General features: G+C 47.7%; 5 protein-coding genes across 5 annotated transcripts; 3 read left to right on the top strand and 2 right to left on the bottom strand.

Moving 5' to 3' along the window:
* Positions 1–2,288: 2,288 nt before the first annotated feature.
* On the bottom strand, positions 2,289–2,755 carry GL218_02522 (Centromere protein S; the record flags this gene model as incomplete). Its single annotated transcript, XM_033579043.1, has 3 exons — positions 2,289–2,458; positions 2,530–2,653; positions 2,723–2,755. The coding sequence occupies 3 exons, from the start codon at positions 2,753–2,755 to the stop codon at positions 2,289–2,291; spliced, it is 327 nt and encodes a 108-aa protein (XP_033438313.1).
* Positions 2,756–3,215: 460 nt separating this feature from the next.
* GL218_02521 (uncharacterized protein) lies at positions 3,216–3,692 on the top strand (the record flags this gene model as incomplete). The annotated part of the gene is made up of 1 exon (XM_033579042.1): positions 3,216–3,692. One exon carries the CDS (start codon positions 3,216–3,218, stop codon positions 3,690–3,692), a length of 477 nt encoding a protein of 158 aa, XP_033438310.1.
* A 711-nt stretch (positions 3,693–4,403) lies between these two features.
* On the top strand, positions 4,404–7,213 carry GL218_02520 (Mitochondrial respiratory chain complexes assembly protein YTA12; the record flags this gene model as incomplete). The annotated part of the gene is made up of 2 exons (XM_033579041.1): positions 4,404–6,339; positions 6,399–7,213. 2 exons carry the CDS (start codon positions 4,404–4,406, stop codon positions 7,211–7,213), a joined length of 2,751 nt encoding a protein of 916 aa, XP_033438311.1.
* Positions 7,214–8,083: 870 nt separating this feature from the next.
* On the top strand, positions 8,084–10,356 carry GL218_02519 (uncharacterized protein; the record flags this gene model as incomplete). The annotated part of the gene is made up of 4 exons (XM_033579040.1): positions 8,084–8,409; positions 8,550–8,720; positions 8,790–9,343; positions 9,410–10,356. The coding sequence occupies 4 exons, from the start codon at positions 8,084–8,086 to the stop codon at positions 10,354–10,356; spliced, it is 1,998 nt and encodes a 665-aa protein (XP_033439392.1).
* An 8,162-nt stretch (positions 10,357–18,518) lies between these two features.
* On the bottom strand, positions 18,519–20,799 carry GL218_02518 (uncharacterized protein; the record flags this gene model as incomplete). The annotated part of the gene is made up of 4 exons (XM_033579039.1): positions 18,519–19,120; positions 19,179–19,879; positions 19,933–20,070; positions 20,120–20,799. The coding sequence occupies 4 exons, from the start codon at positions 20,797–20,799 to the stop codon at positions 18,519–18,521; spliced, it is 2,121 nt and encodes a 706-aa protein (XP_033439391.1).
* Between the last annotated feature and the right edge of the window lie 267 nt (positions 20,800–21,066).

Raw genomic sequence — 21,066 nt, 5'->3', positions numbered from 1 at the left:
TGTAGGAAGTGGACCTGATTTTACACCTCTGATAGCCTATCGTCAACCCGACATTTCATAAAAATTATCTTGTCAGAGACTAATATGGATAAATAGATCTAGTTTGCTTTTATCATCATCGAAGCTTGAGTGGTAGCTATTACGTTGCTGGTGTCATCAGCTTATTGACTTGGCCGCTTGGCTTGGTTAATAACTTAACTGCAGTTGCGGGCATATGACTATCATCCATGCTATTTCCAAATTTAGAAATTATGTTGGACTGACTTAAACCAGTGGATAAGCAGACCGAATATAAGAGGGTACATAGAAGATCCAATATTCGTATATGATGTCTACATCAATAGTCTTGTTAAAGATATTGCTTTTGAGAAATAAACTTAGATGAGGTGTAGAGGTTGAAAAGGTTATCGGTTTCAACTCTATAACTCCTCAGTAACCTCAAGTATCAAGCCGGGCTCAGCTTACCTTCATAAGCTTTCACAGCTTCCTACTCTCTGGACAATACTGCCATGTGCCTTCTTTTATAACTGACTCAATTAAGAGATAACTTACTATCAGACCCATTGAGTACTAAGAAGCTGAGGAACGCGGGCTGTCGTTTCTCGATGAGTGTACTTACGAAGGGCTCTAAAGTAAGGGATTAAGGTAGCCTTTGTTTAACTTACTAAAAAATATGATGTATAACATCATAGTCTGAGCCTGTTTCCAGCTAAGCTTTCATCAACAAGCCATTTTGGCAAGTAGTTGGTCGTTGCAATCCTTTCTCTGGCGCACTTTTCGTATTGATCTTATTAACTAATTCTGAGAAGAAGTAGTAATTTAAATAGTTAAAAGTCTCGTCGATTTTGCCCAGGGCGCCGTGTAAGATCAAGCTCAAGGGGAAGACTCTGCCGCGTCTAGGAACGCTCAGTAACCTGCCGAGTCTGCGATTCAATATCTCGACTCCGATGTCTCTACCAGCATGACGGCACGATGGAATGCCTACGGAGACCCTAACTTCTGCGTGGCTGTGACTCCCTCGAGCGAAGTAAAACGCTGTCGAGATTGTGAACGAACCGTCTATCCTCGGCCTGGCAGATATAGCCAAGCTAAGTGTATGTGGTTGGTGAATAGGTTAAAGCTGATAATGCAGTGAACGTGCCGTTTCTTACTATGGGAGGATGTCACCAATATGGCGCTACGCTGCATAATCTGCAAAGTGGTCTTGCTATCGACTTGAGATGCCTGAACGGTATTAATATAATATCATCTACGCCCATTGTAACCGTTGGTAGTGGAGTTAAGATTCGCGGCGTTATTGAGCCCGTCGCCGAGACCGGTTGTTAGATCCGTAAGTTCTTTCTGCTTTATCGAGTAGGGAATAGTCTAGAGCGATGAGGTCTTTCGTAATGCCTAGAGCGGTTTATTGGCTCTGGCTTTGGTAGTGGCATAGGGGACATGGCTGATGTCCTTGGCTTGGTCAGCGGCGCTCTCGTATCTGGAAGACTAATTGTAGGCCGAGGTGATATAATTGAAGCATCGGAAGGCTCGAATGTAGATTTGTTCTGGGGTCTCCGTGGAACTAGAACTGGTTTCGGCATTATTTCAGTTGCTATGTATAAATTATCTGAGCCTGTCAATGATGATAAGTTTTTTACGCCTGTCTGATCTATTCGGCTGGTATAATGTTGGATTGTTTTAATGCGCTTCAATCATTCAATGATCAAATGCCTCATTAATTAGGGCTCTCTAGTGCTATATTCTAAAATTTTACTACTGATGAGGTAAATGTTTGAATCGCTTCTTTTCGAGTGTTGTATACGTGCGTAATATTGGCCACGCTGATATACGCTGATCCTAAATCAGAGGCTCACAAAGATCTCGCTACATTTTTGACTTTAATCCATCTATTGTGCGTGTTAAGAATAACCCATTCTATCGCGGTCTAAACGTCGTACTCACAGGCATCACGGATTTCTCATGTGATACGATAGAAGGCACCCACAGTATACATACAGTCAACGTCTGCTGATTCTCGGTTGAGACATACCTAGCTCATCTAGAAATCTGCCCACGTAGGCGCTCCCACCGTGCTCTGCCCTTTGCTGCAATTCTCGTCCCCGGTAACCGAGTAACCTAGATGATTATACAATTGCTCACTGACATCTAACTACCCATGTTAGGAGGTAAACATGTAGTTAGGTCTGATATTAAGGGATCGTAGCCTAAGCACATCTTTATGTCTTGGGCTAATATGCGAATAAGAATTATCGCTGGTCCTTAATCCTTTGTAGATATAAGAGATGATCTCATCTTTTTGATTTGCCCTTTGCTTTGGAAGCCTTTTGCTTGTCTACGAAATCTTTGATGATGGCATGGAGATCTTGATTTCGCCTGGCTAGCAGAAGGACATCGTCTGTGTTGATGGTAGTACGTCCTGCATGGCGACTAAAGTTTTCTAGATCCAACGCAACGTTTTCTAGAACAGGTTAACCTATGTTGCTATTATGATAGAGCTTAGGAATTCATAAATGTTGGTGATGATGATACCTATTTGAGCCCAGACCATCTCAGTTAAAGCGCCGATAAACTGGGGAGTGACATTTCTGTTTCTCCTCAGGGTCTCTTCGTCAACCATCTTCCCCACAGCGAACCATAGTGCAGCTTTTAGTTGCTATTAGTTATAAATACCGAGTTAGCAAATATTTCTTAGGTAGATAATTGCTTTAGAGTGCTCTCTCACCTCTCGCACCTCTTCCTCGGAATTATCCGCCATGACCGATTATGGTGCTCCGTCTAAATTTAGGACTTGTATAGTTTTAAGGGAGAGGAATTGGCAGTTCAACGCGTCTCGGTTACGTCAGACGCGTTGGAACACTGAAAGTTTAAAGCTCTACGCAGTAAAGTTTAGCGCTATTTTATATTATATAGGGGACCGTGCGCACTAAAGTTACCAAGCGGCCTTTTTCCCTCTTGGATGCTTATTTCACGCGGCAGGCAGGGATTCTGAACCATTCCTACGGCTTAAAAAGTCTCACAAGCCTTGTACATTTGCATATCCATTTGTATGCCATTCATTATTGTCCCATTGCCGAATACCTTTGAGGCATTTGATAAGATATTACGCGACAATTTAACTCCCAACTTCTTTATTTTTTCTTCTTTTTCTTTTTCTATTCCCTTGAACTGAGGAACAATCTATTCACTACAACGAGAAAGACAACCATTTGCCCATCATGTCGGAACTCATAGATCTAGTCACCCATCTATTCGAATCGATATCCGAGCTCTATACGCTGGTTCGAGACCGCTTTAGCAATAACATCAGCGAGTCATTTACGTCTATGACGGCGAAGGAATGGATTCGGCTAGTCATCATCGTTGGTGCATATGCATTACTACGACCGTATATCATCAAACTCGGCGCCAAGCACCAAGAAAAGCAGCTCGAGAAACAGTTTGCAGAAGAAGACGCAAAGCAAGCGGAAATATCGCCTAATCAATTACGCGGCGAAGTCGGTATACCTGAAGATAGCGACGACGATAACGAGGAACAAGCAGAAACTACGGCTTCGGATTGGGGAAAGAAGGCACGGAAGCGCCAGAGGAATATGATAAAGAAGTTGCTGGATGCTGAAGAAAAGAGACTACAAGAGCTACAAGAAGACGAAGAGGATAAGGATATTGAACAATATCTAGTGGCAGACGACTAGATAGTTGTACCGTACCATATAGTAAGAGAATATTGATATGCTTCGTTATCTGTAGCTGGAATAACAAAAAAAAAGCACCTATTATTGGGCAATCGAATATTTATTGTCCTCTATATAATCGATCTAGTAGTGCCTCATAATAGTATTTTGAATCAAGCTTTGTCATTTAATATCCCATAGCTGGCTGTACTGCCAGGTCTTGTAGCTTGGAATTTTTTGGTTTGGTTGGTAAATATGTCCATTTTGTGCATATTATACGATAGGTATGTAGTTTTCTTCTCTTTATCACATAAAAGGGATGCATCGCATTGGAACTTGTTCTTGGACAAAAAAACCCGTTACCTCCGAATGAGTCACGTGTGCTAACGTAATTGAGATAGCTTAGCTTATTAGCACTAATCTGTTTGGGGTTAATCTAGCGCAACGGAAGCTTTGGAATGATCACCCGCCGCATCTTTCTGACAGAGCGAGGCGAATTCGATTTCTAACACACGATTTACCTTAAGAAAACGTTAGAAATCCTTCCGGTATAAACCACTTGTCCGGTTTCAATCCTATTAAATACTACCCGCCCGTAATATCGGCCGCTGCCGCTGCCGCTGCCATCTACGTCCTCATGAGATAACTCGGCTCTCTATATTTTCCTAATCTTCACGGACCCTTGATATCTCCCCCGCCTTCATCGGCCTCAAGCTTTTGGACTAGCCCGGCATGTCAAGCTTATTACGGCGGTCGACCGGTCTTACGCGGGTTGCTAGCATCTCGCTCAGCGCCTCTGCCCGCTCTACTATACGATACTCGCGTCTGCTACCCACCTCCCAGTCTGCCTGGGCAGTCCAGCAGCGTTACTATTCTGAAAAGAAGCCCGAGAACTCCGACGACAAGAAAGAACCCGGTCGAAATGCGGTACCTCGGCCAAAAAACCAAAACTCGAAGCCCCAAATACAGAGCTCTCAATCGCCGGGACCAACGGAGGGTGATGCGCCAGTAACATCTGGTCCTAAAAAGGACGACTCGCCCCCACTACCCCCGGGTTGGACACATCTAACTGACGATGAGTTTAAGTCACTTAAGGCAATGTCCAATTCGGTTGGCATGGGTAATAGCAAGATCTTGGATTTGATAAAAAAGAGAGGAACACCTGAAGAGTTTCGGGATCTAATTAGAAGCTTTCAGAAGGGTACTCCCAGCGCTGGCGATCTTGCGAGAGCATGGAAGGCTCTGCAAAAAATCCCGGGGGTGTTGAATAATACGGAACTTGAAGAGTTTTCTAAGGAGCGGAAATCTAGCTACTTCAACTCGTCCTCAAGAAGACCTCGGAAGCAAGAGAGCAAGGAGCAGGGACAAGAAGAGCAAGGGAATAACCAGCAGAGGCCCAAAGAGGGCGAACAGGGCTTCAGCGGATTCAACTCAAACAAGAAACCTCCAGGCCCTGACCCCAATATCAACCCGATGCGAGGAAACGACTGGCTCACGATGATCGTGGGCTCGGCTATTGCGTATTGGCTTTACAATTCCTTGTTTGAAGAGAGTGGCCGGGAAATCACATGGCAAGAACTGAGGAAGAACTTCTTAGACAAGGGTCTTGTTGAAAAAATGGTTATTCAGGGTCACCGAGTCCGCGTTGAACTTAACCGGGATGCGACCCAGTCTATGTATCCTGAATCAGTTGCGACACGTCCTGGTTTTAACTACTACTTCTCTATCGCCTCTGCTGATGCTTTTGAAAGGCGTTTGGAAGAAGCACAGAACGATCTCGGGATTCCAAGCAGCGAGAGGATTCCTGTTAGCTATGCTCCTGAAAGCCCATTATTAAACCTCCTGATAGCATTTGGCCCAACAGTATTGTTGGTCGGTTTGCTCGTCTGGGCTTCACGGCGTGGTCCCGGCGGTGCTGGTGGATCCAGTGGTATCTTTGGTTTCGGGAAGAGTAAGGCGAAGCGGTTCAGCCACGAGACTGCCATCAAAGTCAAGTTTTCGGATGTAGCTGGCATGGACGAAGCTAAGCAGGAGATCATGGAGTTCGTGAGCTTCCTCAAAAAGCCAGAACGGTTCCAAAGACTTGGCGCCAAAATTCCCCGTGGCGCGATTCTTGCCGGGCCTCCTGGAACTGGTAAGACGTTGCTTGCAAAAGCCACTGCGGGTGAATCCGGAGTGCCATTCTTCAGTGTAAGCGGTTCTGAATTCGTTGAGATGTTCGTTGGTGTTGGTGCGTCTAGGGTCAGAGATCTCTTTGCTACGGCGCGAAAGAACACACCATGCATCATCTTCATTGACGAGATTGATGCCATCGGTAGGTCCCGATCGGAGGGACAGCGGTTCGGGGGGAACGATGAGCGAGAAGCCACGCTCAACCAGATCCTCACAGAAATGGACGGTTTCAACACCACTGATCAGATTGTTGTTCTTGCCGGTACCAACCGAGTAGATGTTTTAGATAAAGCGTTGATGCGACCTGGCCGATTTGATCGACACATCAACATTGACGCCCCGACAATGGCAGGACGGCAAGACATCTTCAAAGTGTACCTGAAGAAAATTGTGACGCATGAAGAAATCGAATATCTAAGCGGACGGCTCGCGTCCCTGACGCCAGGTTTCGCTGGTGCCGATATCGCGAACTGCGTAAACGAGGCCGCACTCATTGGTATGTTTCTTGATCAATCTCATCGAACAAACGTAGACACGATTACTAATGAAGAATAGCCGCAAGGGGAAATGCTGCATCGGTTACATTACTGCACTTTGAGCAAGCTATCGAGCGTGTAATTGGTGGTCTCGAGCGCAAGTCGCTCGTGCTAAACCCGCTAGAAAAGAGGACGGTAGCTTATCATGAGGCCGGACATGCTATCTGTGGTTGGTTCTTTAGATATGCGGATCCGCTGCTCAAGGTTTCGATCATACCCCGAGGTAAAGGCCTCGGGTATGCACAATACGTGCCAGGAGATGCATACTTGATGAGCTACGAGCAGTTAATGGACCGGATGGCTATGACGTTAGGCGGCAGAGTCTCGGAGGAAATCCACTTCCCTACGGTCACGACGGGAGCTAGTGACGACTTCGATAAGGTGACTCGAATGGCCACGGCTATGGTAACGCAATGGGGTATGTCAGAAAAAGTTGGGCCGCTACACTTCCGCAACGACGACAGCAGGGTCTATAAGCCTTTCTCCGAGGGGACAGGACAAGTCATCGACGCAGAAGTGAGACGTATTATAGAGCAAGCGTATAAGAAGTGCAAAGACCTCTTGCTAGAAAGAAAGGAGCAAGTAGGGCTTATTGCAGAGGAATTGTTAAAAAAGGAGATGCTAGTTCGGGATGACATGGTTCGGATTTTAGGTCCTCGACCATTTAATGATAGGGACGATTTTTCTAAGTATTTCGGTGGTGATGCTAGCACGGCACCACCGGCACCACCGGGGCCTCCGCCAGCACCGTCATCGCCATCGCTTCCCGATACTCCTGAGCCCCCATCAAGCCCTGCACTGTTCAAAGAAGTTAAGAGCGAGGATGGCAGGTAGCAATTGTGTATATACGACCTAATAAGCTCGGGAGGCTATTTTCGGCTAGGAGCTGTCGAGGGCTCTCGTCATGATATATAATGACACGAAGCTCCCAACTCATCCTATGTATATTTAAATAATGATGACAAGGGAAAAAAGGAGGGCATGCCACCCCGCCACGGTTTGCATATACTGTACAATAGTAGATAGAAGTCTCACAATCGCAAGACACTGGACTAAAGTTCAGATGTAAGAAGACAGAGTAGAGTTTCGTAGAGGCCACCAATGATGGTATTCCTCATTTGCCCATAAGAGTTTCGATTTCCCGCCCAGACAATGACCCCCCGGCCCCGAATGCGGCCTGCGGCCTCAGGAACACTTTTCTTGCCCGCCTAATCCCCCAGTCTCTCTGTGGGGAAGCGGCTCGGCAACATGAAAACTAACCCAAACCAAGTAGAGCATACGTCAGGATGCCCATCTTGGATTAAGTAATTGTAGGCCCTTTTTTATGGAAGAAAAAAAAAGGTGAAATAAAGTACACCGCCGGTCTAGGCTAATTATCTGATATTTCATAATAGTAGCTATTTATTCATCGGCCTATTGCTATTCGCGTCTGGATTGGCACCATCTGGCACATGTTATAGATATGTCGTCGCTTGGACTCGAATTCATATTCTGGTTTAGCTAACAATCTATACACTTAAGTTAAGGGGGCTAGGTGCATATACGCATATACATCTTAGTGAAGGTATTTGTTACTACCTACATGTAAGTACTAATTTTATATATTGGTAGTTATACTATATTAATAACGTTTTAAGCCTCAGCGATATATATTACGGGAATTTTTTTCATCAACTAGAATTGGGATATTCTGCCTTATCCACCATGTCGCGGACCGCAGACTCGCTGACCCTGCCCACGGCGATGCATTCCCCTGGGGGCGGGACGGCCGAGCCCAGGACTGCAGCTAACCCGTCACCAAGCGCCCGGATCCGGCAATGGACGAGTTCCCTGCTAACATCGTCGCGCAATAATGCCTCCGGCCGCGGCGATAGCGACGCGGCGTATGCGCCTGATAGCTGGTGGAAGATCCATCTCTTCCGCGGCATGGTCAACGACGTGCGCCGCCGGGTGCCGTATTATTGGAGCGACTGGCGCGACGCGTGGGATTATCGCGTCGTGCCGTCGACGGTTTATATGTATTTTGCTAAGTATGTGTCTCCCTTGAATCATTTACTTTCTTTGGGATTGGAAAGGTTGGTTGGCGTCTGCTTCTATATTTGTGTTTTGAAATCGAAGGATGAGAAAGAGGAAGAGAGAGAGAGAGAGACTAACACCTCGTCCCTTCTAGTATCCTCCCCGCTCTGGCCTTCTCGCTAGATATGTTCACCAAGACAAATATGCAGTACGGCGTGAATGAGGTACTGCTGGCGTCGGTACTTGGCGCCGTGGTGTTTGCTGTATTGGCTTGTCAGCCGTTGGTTATCGTGGGAGTTACGGGACCTATTACGGTGTTTAATTAGTATGTCTATTCCTAGATCCTATTTTTCGCATCCTGCATAGTATCCCGAGACCTAACTGTAGGGGCTAGTACTGTCTACGATATCATGTCACCTACCGGGACCAATTACCTGGCATTCATGTGTTGGATCGGACTCTGGTCGCTTGTGTTTCATTGGATCCTTGCTATTACGAACTCGTGTAATTGGTTGCGGTATGTGACGCGGTTCCCGTGCGACATCTTTGGGTTCTATGTTGCTTTTATCTATCTACAAAAGGGTATTCAAGTACTCGAGCGCTTTGGCGATGGGTCACCTTTCTACCTATCTATCATGGTAGCTTTGCTCGTATTTATGGTTGCGTACGCGTGCGGCGAGCTAGGAGGTAGTCCCCTATTCCGCCATCCTGTTCGTGTCTTCCTGAAGGACTACGGTACACCGCTCACTGTTATATTCTTCACTGGCTTCGTCCACTTTGGCCGTATGAAGAATGTCGAGCTAGAGAAGCTTCCTACTAGTGCTGCTTTCTTCCCTACCGCGGATAGGGACTGGCTCGTTCACTTTTGGGATATCTCGGTTGGCGATGTGTTTATTGCCATTCCTTTCGCTATACTACTTACTATCCTATTCTATTTTGACCATAATGGTAAGTTCTACTGAAGCATGGACCGATATAATGTTTCAACTTGGGGAAGATACTGACAGTGACTAGTGTCGTCGCTCATTGCACAAGGGACTGAGTTTCCCCTACGCAAGCCCGCAGGTTTCCACTGGGACTTGTTCCTACTAGGCCTCACCACTGGTGTTGCAGGTATCCTTGGACTGCCTTTTCCGAACGGACTAATTCCTCAGGCGCCATTCCATACCGAATCCCTGTGTGTGACCAAGCTAGAGGCAGATACAGAAGAAAACGGCGAGGCGAAAGGCCACTATGTTCTCAAGCGGACATACGTGGTCGAGCAACGAGTTTCAAATCTAGCACAGGGTCTCCTAACCCTCGGCACCATGACAGGGCCTCTCCTCGTCGTCCTACACCTGATCCCGCAAGCCGTTCTCGCCGGCCTGTTCTTCATCATGGGGTACCAGGCTCTCGAAGGCAACGGCATCACAGCTAAACTACTCTTCTTACTTCGCGACCACGCCCTAACTCCCGGCGGCCACCCTCTCGCGGGAATCCCCCGCCGCGCCGCGGTATGGGCTTTCGTTGCCGTCGAACTCGTCGCTTTCGGCGCTACGTTCGCCATCACGCAGACGGTCGCAGCCGTCGGCTTTCCCGTCGTCATTCTCGCGCTGATCCCGGTCCGCGCACTCGTTCTGCCCCGCGTCTTCACGCCCCATGAGCTTGCTATCTTGGACGCGCCAACCGCTAGCCCGTTTACTATGGAGAGTGTGGGCGGCTCGTACGCTGCGCCTGCTGCTGCTACTGCTACTGATACCTCCTCGGGCGTCCAGGAAGGTGTTCGTAACAGTGTTGGCACGGGCGTCTTCGGGGATGCGACGGAGGGTGAGCCGAGGAGAAAGAGCGAGGAGGTGCTTGCGGAGGAGGGTAGGGGGCGGACGGTCGAGGAGACGGGGGCGCGCGATGAGATTGAGATGAGTCGGTTGGGCGTCAGTAGGAGGGGCCAGGCAAGTCGGGGCGCGGGGAATGAGGAGAGTTAGTATAGCGGAAGTTTAAGTAGGGGTTCGTGCAAACATATGTAGGTAGTTTGGGCATTTCGGGTAGTATTTTGGAACGTATAGAGGCATCGAAGAGACCAAGGATATGTTCTTTTTTAAAATCTAACGTGGCTCGATAGATCTCGAATAGGCGTATATGATTTGATTAGAACGAATCGTGATTTGGAACTCGATATAGTCTTGAATTTATAGAGTGATGGTGGCATCGCGCGAAGCAAGATGCTAAAGGCCTTGGGAGACGATGAGTTGGATTATCCCGAGGCCTCCATAATACAGGTAAGGAGGAAGAAATATGGTCGAGTTATCGGATTCTCGCTGGTAGTATAATGTTTGGATAACGGTAGTTTCATTTGACGGTCAAGCCTCTGGATAGAGCAAGATGCCAGAGTTTGAGGGTTATTAGCAAGCTCTTCCCCCTTTGATACTTGTTCGTAGTCCAAGCCGTAATAGAACAGTAGCCAACGTATAATGATGGTCGGATTTGAAGATAGCAAGGACCAAGAAGTTCATGTATAGGTAGGTATTGTGGTTTAACTATTTGTATTAACTTCTCTTCTCTTCTCTATACTATATCTTGTCTCAAGTGACGGGAAACTACATGCTTTCAAGTCCATATGAATATTTCTCCTTATAGCTTCTCTTACGCTCGTTATATCTATCGCTTGTTACCCCGTGTTAGATAGGTCGTTAACAATATAGGGTATCGATATGTGGTGGTAGTTGCGTAGAATTACTCCGGTGTGCGTAGCACAGCTCGTTCGACCGATGAAATACATATTGTCCCTACTATCCAGAGGACTCGAGTCGCATCTACGATACTTTTAGTTTGGAAACCTCGAAGATGATCGTTTTGATCACACGTAAAGGTATTTTGAGTATGCGTAATACCTTACGATTAGCTATTCGATGTTTGGATACCTAGCAGCGCAGGAGGAAGTTAGTTCAAGTTCTGAGCGACTCGACCTTTGTGCTGTCTAGAGCCGTCTATTATTTAATTTAAAAACTAACTTATCTATGGAATAACTGAATATTTCCCTTCGACTCACTATATCTCTCTCCTGTCTGTCAGTTGGTAAAAGAACGAGATGCAGAAGAGGCTCTATTTCTAGCATCCATTCCCAACAAGCGGCCCTAGGGATGAGTTGAAAAAAGGGGCAAAATAAGGACGATGATGAGTACACGTGCTAGAGTATATAGGAGCGAAAGATTCAAATTCAATTCTTTAATGATATAAACGATTTCGTGATATTTCTAGACGAAAAAACAATCGTGAACCACATCTACATGATCCCCTAAAAATCATCACTAGGCAAACCAAGCGAATCATACACAAATCTTCTGCTCTCTTCAAAGGATCGAATTTATTCAGGTTCCACGATGACGAGGATGTAGGGAAACACATCTCTATTCATTCATTTCGAAATCCTGACTTGTCTATTCTACGGATTGCTCGTTTCGTAAACGATTCGATCGCATCTCACCGGTTCGTTTACTCGCGTGGCAGCTGGGTTTACGACCGCCTATGATAGGGCCATTTTCTGCTTTACCCGTGTATTTAGGACTGCGCTTATAGGGGGAGGGGCGAGGCCCTCTACTCATATGAATTCGCAATATGGACTTCATTAAGGGGAACACAAATCTACCTCTCAAGTTCACATGGTTTAATAAATAATTAGTTACCCTCGACATGAATGCCAATTAGTCGTATGGGCTGGCTCGTACAGGTGCTTTGATAACTTCTACTTGGGTCGAGACTCTAGCTATTGGGTACACGAGTGCTCGCGTGCATTAAGTCTACCTAACTTGGGGTTTAATCGCACCAGGCCCCTTTGTTGTTGTAAAAGGGAAAGTTGTTGGAAGCAGCCTGAACAGCAACTACACTTCGCGATGTCCCCTCCTTTCCCTTGGGCGACGGCAGTGATAGGTAGGTAGGTACGGTGGCTACGGCGGGTAAACACTACGGTTTTGTTTTTGTTCAGGATATCTTCAAGTATCCCCCCGTCCTGTTTCCCTGAACGGTAGCCAAACCTGCGAGACCCATTCTACCGTTTTGACTCCGTCGTCTTCGTGGCGCCTACGACTTAGCACTACGTAAAACAAACAAAAGAAGGCGACTGCCGTGCTAGCTTCCCCTCGATCTCGATATGAGCCGGTGCACTTGGGGCGGCTAACGGAGGCTGTAGGGGATGGCAATGATGGGGAAAGATGGGGCTCGCGAGTAGGAGCGCGGCAACCCAAGCGGAGCTGGAAGGGGGGACGTTAACGTCGGCTTTCCAGTGGGCTTTCCCAGGCAAATACGCTATTCCCCTTGGTTCACCTTCACGTAGAAGCACCGAGTTTCTGGCCGCTTACCTGCTTGTGACTGGTGAATCATGGCCCCTTGCCCCTTTTGAACAAACGGGGGTGACAAGCCATCGGAAAGTAAGTAGTAGTGCTGTGCATGGCAGTCCTTCTCCTGCGTCCTACATGCTTCTCCCCACACTAAACGACTCCTCTAAACTAGGTGGGAATGTAGGAATCCTGCAAAGCACTTTAAACATCGCAGCCATTTCCCAGGTCCTCGTGCTGCTAGATAGATAGGTAGATAGATAGGGAGGGAAGGATGGAGGGAGATAGATGAGCCTACCCCCGCGCTGCAGGTTTCCAGCCGTCCCCGGATTCTAAGACATATATGTAAGATTGGCTGGGTTGCGTCCTGGACGAACGGAGATCCCTAGGGCCATTCCTGTTTGGAGCCGCTTTGGGGATTTGGCGTCTTGGAGGATGAACTGATTCTTTTCGAGTAATACGTACGAGTACGGCGTGTAGCTACGAGATCTTAATGTATACTACATCTTTAACAGCAGACTCCAGACTTTCTGCTGTGCGAACGTGGGTTCTTCTTCCCCTTGCAGGAGCAGGAACCCACTATAGAGGGCATAATTCTCAACTCATTATCCCACTCCGCATGCGATAGGTACTACCAGGAGCCTGCTCCGGTGGCTCTCGAGAAATGCCTACATATGTCACTGTACCACGATGTCTCTTTTTTTTTTCTCGCGGGCTTGGAAGACTAGGGTTTGCTGTCGGCGAAATATAAGTCGCATGGCATCATCGCGTGCCAGAAGCGACCGTAATAACGATGCAAGGACAGGGCGCGGCTATAAGACAGACAGGCCAACCCTAATGCATTACAGCCGAGTCGGGTACCCAGGAAAATACGTGAAAGAACCGGGCACACAAGCAAGCCCGCAGGCGCCAACAGCTGCACGGTTATCGTCATCCATCTGCAAGCACATTATAATATGGCTCTACATATCGGTGGCGTGATACGATGTGTTGCTCATTCTGTCTCGAAGACATAATACGCATACAAGGTACATAGAGCTGGCTACCTAACCTAACACATACATACATACCTACACAATAGGAGAGACACCAAGGATTGTCTTGCGGGTGTTAGAATTCGGCCGCCCCCCTTCCCCTATTGATTCGGACAAAGTCAGGCCCGCGACCGGGCTTCGTGGCCGAGATGGCCTGTCCCCGGCGCGGAACGCTGCTCGCATAGCAGCCCCCTGGCGCCGCCACTCGTTTCAGTGATAGACCACGAATAACGAACCGATGACAACCTACCATTCTTCGGTAGAGCTTTGGGGCAGGTCACATTAGCGAGTAACAGCAGATAATGTACATCAATACCTAGGTAGCCGGTCAAGAAGGGGAGGGGGGGGGGTTAGAATGTGTTAGTCCGGTAAACCGCTCAGACACCGTTTCTACGTATACAGGTATACAGCAGCAGTAGACGCTCGAGAGATAGGTATAGGTAGATAGGTTAGGTAGATATCCACCTAGACATTGCCCTCAGCCACTGATGAAAAAGTGCCGAACTGCATCTAGGCTCTAGCCTCCAGGAACCGGTTTCTGGAGATCGTCGTTCCGGGGCCCCGACCTCTCCTTTGTCGACCCTTGATCCTTTTCGGAATTTCCCACCGTTCGGCATCGTGGGATTTTTGGGTCGTTCTACCCCTATGCGGCGTCCCTTACCCTTGCCCCCCGCGGAAACGAGAATGAGAGAGGCTTCCATTCGACGTATGGGGGTTTCTTTTTTTTTTTTTTTGCTCTCTCCCACTTTGCCCTTTTTTTCGCTTTTTCCCCCCACCGCTGCTTCACCGGAAATTTTCAATCCGGTTAGGTAAAGATACGGGTCCAGTAAGGCCAGACCTAGCTATCGTCTCGGCTCTCTGGCTGGCTGGCTCCCAGGGCCCCATATGCTGTCATTCCACACCTTTTGCCTAAATGGCGGGCGATCTCTCATCCTAGCGAGTCTACCTAGTTGGTTCCTGGCTAACAAGCTAGGAGCATAGATGACCGTTCGGCGAGGCTCCGTAGCTTTTCAAGGCTGAAGTCATTGTCATTATTCATACGGCTGACTGTGTCGTTCCTTTTTGCCTTTCTATCCGTGGAAGTTTGGATAGGGGCATATGTAATATACGAGGGCATATGTAGTACTTAGGGGTCCATTCCGGGGATGCAGTCATTCTGCGGGTAGGTAAGGTGAGGGGCCAGTCGGTATGGGATTGCTGAGTCATTTAATGTGGTGTAATAAACGAGATTCGCAGATTGGAGACTCGTTGTGAGATGAAGCAAGCCTAGAACCTCACCGAGTCTGACTAAAATGATCACGTTCCTGGATTTTCCCTCTGCACGTCTATCACCCGTGCATTCGTACGAGAGCCTAGAGGAGGGTATGGTAGGCGAGATAAAGATATGAGATATGTACAACTACGTCGTGTCATGGTACTTTTGTATCTACACGTTTCTAGTGACATATCCAGTACATCATTATCCTACCTTAGTAACCTACCTGTACAGAAAAAGGCAAGGCTACGACGGGAATGGGAATCACTGCATCTCAATAGGGGAAATCAGGACTCGAGGAATAGTGGAACGAGTGGGGGGATATAGCAGCACATCTTATAGCCCTGCCTCCGGCTGCCACGGCCAGGTGCATAACACGAACCAAACTGTGGCTTCAGTCGGACCCGCGACCTTGATTGACAGAGGTACGTATATGTTTATGTTAGGTACGCAGTAACGCAGTAGCCGGCTAGGCCTGTTCGATCAAGATCAATCGTCCAGAACCGATCGCCAGCGCGCGCTTGCGCCTGTGGCTTGATGAGGGGGGGGTGTATGCCATAGATGGGTGTGTATAAGCCGTGAGCGTAGCGAAGTCAAAACGGAAGAATAACAGAAGAACACGACAGTGCTAAGAGAACCTCTTAGACGCAGAGACACGTTGATTGAATCTAGCCGCAGTCAGATTCGGCTGTTGCTGCTGATGTTGTATGCGTCTGCAAAGATACGTAGGTAGACATGGACGGATTGAATCCGTGAGCAGATGAGATAGACGCGAGGATAAAATTTGTAGTCTAGCCTCTTGTTCGACGAGTGGTTGAACGGTGGGAGAGAAGAAGAAGAGAAAAAAAAAACCACCAACAGTAGGGTTAGGGGGCCAAAAGCCTCTCCTGCAACTCGATGTGTCGTTGTCGTTCAGCGCGGGATGACGCAAAAACTCATCCTGTTATTTTTTTTCTCTATAATACCAGGGCCAGGACCAGGACCAGGACAAAACTACCGATGGCTGTGCTGTCCGGGGCCTAGTCCCGAAGGAGCTGGGCGCTGAACGTACCGTCTAGCCAAAAATATCGGAGCGATCTTAAGCGTCGCAGCGCAGCTGTCTATCTGTCTTGGGCACGGTCGTTGTACCGGGAATCCTTGGCCGGAATCTACTCCTCTGCCCTAGGCTAAGCTTTGAAATAACAACGACTACCTACAACTAGGTAGCTTTACCGGCGAGCGACGGCAAGCATCTGCGGTGCAGCCATGACATGACATGACATGACATGACATAGATGGCATAGGCTACTATATTATGTTATGCTATGCTATGTTATACACATTCAATAGTTATATTGTTTGTATACAATGTTGGTAGGTAGTGTAAAAGTCGTGGTATATAATATAATAGAAAGGTGGATGCTTGATGCTTGATGCTTGATGCTTGCTACTTGCTACTTGCTGCTTGTTCAACCTACTTGACGGGAATATCCCTCCTCTTCCTCGATGTTGGGGGACTATGGCCCGGTCCAGCAAAGTCCTTCCCGCGCCCGAAGATCTGAACCAATCGTTATGTCGTGGTATCTGGCACAGCGTTCGGGTCCCTGTGCTGTCTTCCACAGAACTAAGATCCAGCTCCCGACAGGGTCTCACTGCACTGCGCCGTACGTATGCTTTCCTTCCTCCTCCTGCATAGCATTATACTGCATATACTACATATACTACATATACAACAGGTCTGTCTACCTTGGTATACCTTTGGCAGGCTTAGGTGGTTTAAGTGGTGGGAGGGTCGCACTCAGACGCAGCAGCCGTCATAAATACCATCCCTTTCGTATGCAACGGGCTGCGTCTTGTGCAACCCATCATGCAGTTGTCAGCTTTGGGACTCTCCTAACCATTATTGGTCTTTTCTTCTAAGCACCCCGGGTGCATCCATGTAACGCAGTCCATAGCTTGAGAGCTTGTTACCGCGCCTTTCGCTGCGATGCTTGCATAACACTAGGAGATGAGAAGATGGGATATCCCAGGAAACTTCTTATCATCTTCTTCTTGTCATGGAGAAGAAGTTTTATATCATATGAATGTTTAGACCCCTTGTAGACGTTTGATGATAGTCTTTGTTTGTTACATATATAATAACTCCTTGCTTTCAGATATCTTCTTTTCTTAGGTACCTTACCTACCTATTAAGCAAGATGAGGAGGTCCGTGTTATAGGGATCCGCTTATTTTTTTATTTTATTTTTCACTTCCTCTTTTCTTCCGGAATACTTGTTAGTTATCATGTAAGTTAGAGAACCCCTCCCTAGGTAGTCAACCATATCCATATCCATACCATCTCTCTTCTGCCTGCACGACCAACACCCGCCCACCCGGAAATGGATTTAAAACAAAATAAAATGAGAAGGTATAAAGAGAGGGAGATAGTTAGCTGTCTAACATCCGCAATGTCGCATCGAAGGCGCTGCCTGGGTAGGGAGGGCCGTCCTTATTAATTGCTAAAACGTGTTCGGGGAATTCTGAGTGGAACGAGATCTCTCCAAAACGAGATTTACCATCTATCGGCGTTACATTCCGAATTTAGGGGCAAAACCCTCTTTCTCCACGCTACTACAACTTGACCGTGTACGCTATGTACGCTATAAGGCAGGCAGATAGACAACCCAGCGTACTGTAGTAGTAGTAAGCTAGGGCGCATACCCTCGGTAAGTATCTCCCTCGTTGTTTGCGTTGGGCCGCCTTGGCCCAAGATGTATACCGGGAGACGACTTTCATGCCTTACTAGTCGTGAGCCTCAACATAGATCGACGAAGATTTGCGGAGAAGGTTAGAATTTGGAATGCGGATCGGTACCAAGCTTCATACAGGAGGTATCTAAGCTATGTAGTAATCACATCACTTATGCCACTACGTGCATCCCTATACAGGAAGCCCGACAAGAAAAAAAAACACTACAAGTAAAATAAAATTCCATATGAGCACTAGAGATTCAACAATCAACAAATGTGATCATGTTGTTCATTAGCTCGGTTCGCTTTCGCGATCCAGAACCTTTGCATTGAACACGAGAATACGTCTCGATCAAAGATGTTTCTATGTACATCTTATGGGCAAAGGGTACTTTTGCGCCTTAAACGGTGGAAAAATATGCTCGCTCGAATTCACCCATCTCCGACCACACGACAAGCCCGTCCCAAAGTCCCACCAGTCGTGCCCTCCTTTCAGTACCTATGTATGCGTGTATGTATGTTATGCTCTTTTCTCAGGTCGTAAACAAAATCATTCTGGTCCCGCCAAACCAATCACAAAATACTCCCCAAACCTGTCATGGCGCTGTCGCGCATCCACCCCTAAAAAAAAATGCAAAGAAGAAAATGAATAAAAAATGTATATAGTAACACAAGATAGTCTAGAAAGGTCCTTAAAAAACCGGGTATTATTTTCAAAAATCGAACCAGAAGAGCGCCGCATTATTTTCGAGTTTTCTGTGTTACAGTACTTCATGCTTATAATTTCGAGGAGTACGACTTTTAAGTGGCGCATCCCTCAAGTTGTGTGTCCGTATGGTTGAGAGGTCTGGGCTGGTCCAGGCGTGTGTCCACCCTGCGAGAGGCTGAACGAGCTTCGTTTGCGCTTTAAACTCGAGCTAGATCCGTCTTGTGAATAGTCTTCGCTTCTCTCACCGGACCCCTGCCCCTGATTAACGTTCAAAGGGCCACCTCCAAATGAATCTCTCATAGGAGTCCTAGAACTTGAACTACCTATACCACTATGTAGCGCTTGGGTGAAGTCCTGAGGGGGTGCAATTGGCGCGCTCATCTGAGACATGGAGTAATCCTGAACCGAGGTTCTATTAATTCCAGGTGTTCTTGATAGCGGGAAGTCGATTGGCGCCGATAGCGGAGCAGACGGGAAGCTCGTAGTGTATGCAGATGATGACCCATAGGGTGAAGAGGTAGGAACTCGAGGAGTAGACGAATGACCAGGAGACTGAAGACTGTGACTAGAAGACATGGGTCGATATTGATGTCGGAGATCTAGACCGAGCGGAAGAGTGGCGGAAGCAGCTCTAAGGCGTGATCTATTCTGCGAAGGCTGCTGTAGGCTCGAGTAGTTAATGTTGGTAGGAGAGGTTTGGACACCCGGGGCTGTGTAGGAAGTTAGCGACCGATATTAAATAAGTTACAAATAAAGGTCCCTCCTTACCAGAATAAGAGCTAGAATCATAGTTCAGTGAACTAGTTGAGTTACTTCCCATCTGGTCCGGCTGATAGATAGATTGATGTCGTCCTCCGATTCCAGGGCTACCACCGGTATTTGAGTACGTGCTGTAGTCGATTGCATCCCCCTTCCATGACATGCTCGAGCGCAGGGGAGATTGGAGGTTCTCTGGTCTCGACCGAGATAATGTCTCTCTAAGCTGAAGTGGCTGCAGGGGTCGGATTTGCTGTCTATTTTGCGAATGCATTTGAACACCGGAGTCGAGGCTATTTTGCCGGGCGAAAGGGTTTGAAGCCCTGTGGGCTCCTCCCAGAGGGCCTGTTAGGTGACTAGAATAGTAACCTCGATCACTTGAAGATTGCGACAGCGGTGAAAGAAGATCAGAGCTGTTCATCGGCCCTGAAGACGTAAAGCCGATACTTCCAAAAGCCGGACTCATACCTGTAGAGGACATATGGTCGTCGTTATCCCCTCGGCGCATGCCGTCTACCATCAGTGGCCGCATAATATGTTCTGTGTACGATGAAGCCCCGAAGTCAACAGGAGGTGTGATCGGGGTTCCCAGTCCGTGCACAGCTCCATAAGGAGAATGTAATGCCTGGACATTATCGAAGTCATCTGGCACAGCACGCATTTTGATCATTCGATCCCGGTCATCAGCTGTGAGTCTCTTGATTTTCGCTCTCCTGTAATTGTTTAGGCTTCTCTTCGAAATAAAAGGTTACCTCAGTAGTCTTACCTGTTTTGAAACCAGACTTGAACCTGCCTGGGGCTCAATCCGGGGATCTCTCTTGAAAGACGTTCTCGATGGGCAGCATCTGGATGCGGCTGCTTTGCGAACTCGCTCATGAGGAACCGGGTTTGTTGATGCGTAAGCCTACTTATTGTCAGCATAGTTTACGACCCACTACACCATCATTTCCTACCTAAAACGCTTCATTTTCCGCCGGGCAGCTGTGCGCTCTGCTGCAGTCTGGGGTTGCGTCGTGACATCTCCATCGGCTTCTACCATCTCGTCGTCTTCCAGTACATCATCATCTTCATCTTTCCCAATAGCAGCCTCTTCGTTTCCAGCTGGAATAGACGCGGGTTCCTGATCTTGACCTGCTGACGACGTTGAGCTTATCGTATTCTGTCCGAGGTGCAACCCTTGGTGATCCGCCGAAGCCAATGACTCTTCATGCGCAGACTCAGCCTTTATAGCATAGCTCGCACCCTGAACGTCGGGATGTTCTTGTACAGGTGATTCGGCTTTTGGTTGCCGAAGTCCAAGAGGGTCTAATATACGATGGTGGCTCATCGGCGAGTTTATGCGGCTATGATTTGTCTGGCTTGTGTTCTCAGGATTGCTGTTTTGCGCACTTGAAGGGCGCTGCTGAGAAGCGACATTGTTGTTACTGTTAGAGCCTGAAACTTGCTCGAAGGACTGTGCGAAGATGCTACCTTCTCCGGGAGGAAGAAAAGCGTATTGCCCCTGCCAATCAGGCTGTGTCGACAAATGGCCGTCGTAGCTCGACATGCGTGGGCTTGTAGATTTATGGAAGGCGGTCTCAAGTTTGCTAGACCAGTGGTGCTGCTCTGTATCGAGATGCCTGGTAACGAGCATTGGAAATATTGTAGAGGTTGGGTATCGGAGGCGATGTGATTCCAAAAGCTAGGGGAGCTACTTGCCGAAGTATATCGTTCAAAGTGGTCCCAAAGAAAACCAACTCTTCCACGGTAAATGCTCGACAAGGTATCAGCAAAGCCAGAAAAATAGCTTCTGGGCCCTAGGCTAATGGTAAAATCAAGTACTGTCCTAACTGCGAGACGAGATTACTAAGGCTCCAGTAGTAGGCCACCTCAGACGACCCGTAGTATTTAGATATCTTCT

The sequence above is a fragment of the Daldinia childiae genome, assembly GCF_008694065.1.
Source record: "Daldinia childiae strain JS-1345 chromosome Unknown Scaffold2, whole genome shotgun sequence".
NCBI lineage: Eukaryota > Fungi > Ascomycota > Sordariomycetes > Xylariales > Hypoxylaceae > Daldinia > Daldinia childiae.
The sequence above is the reverse complement of the archived record's forward strand: the minus strand, read 5'-3'. Positions and strand labels throughout refer to the sequence as shown.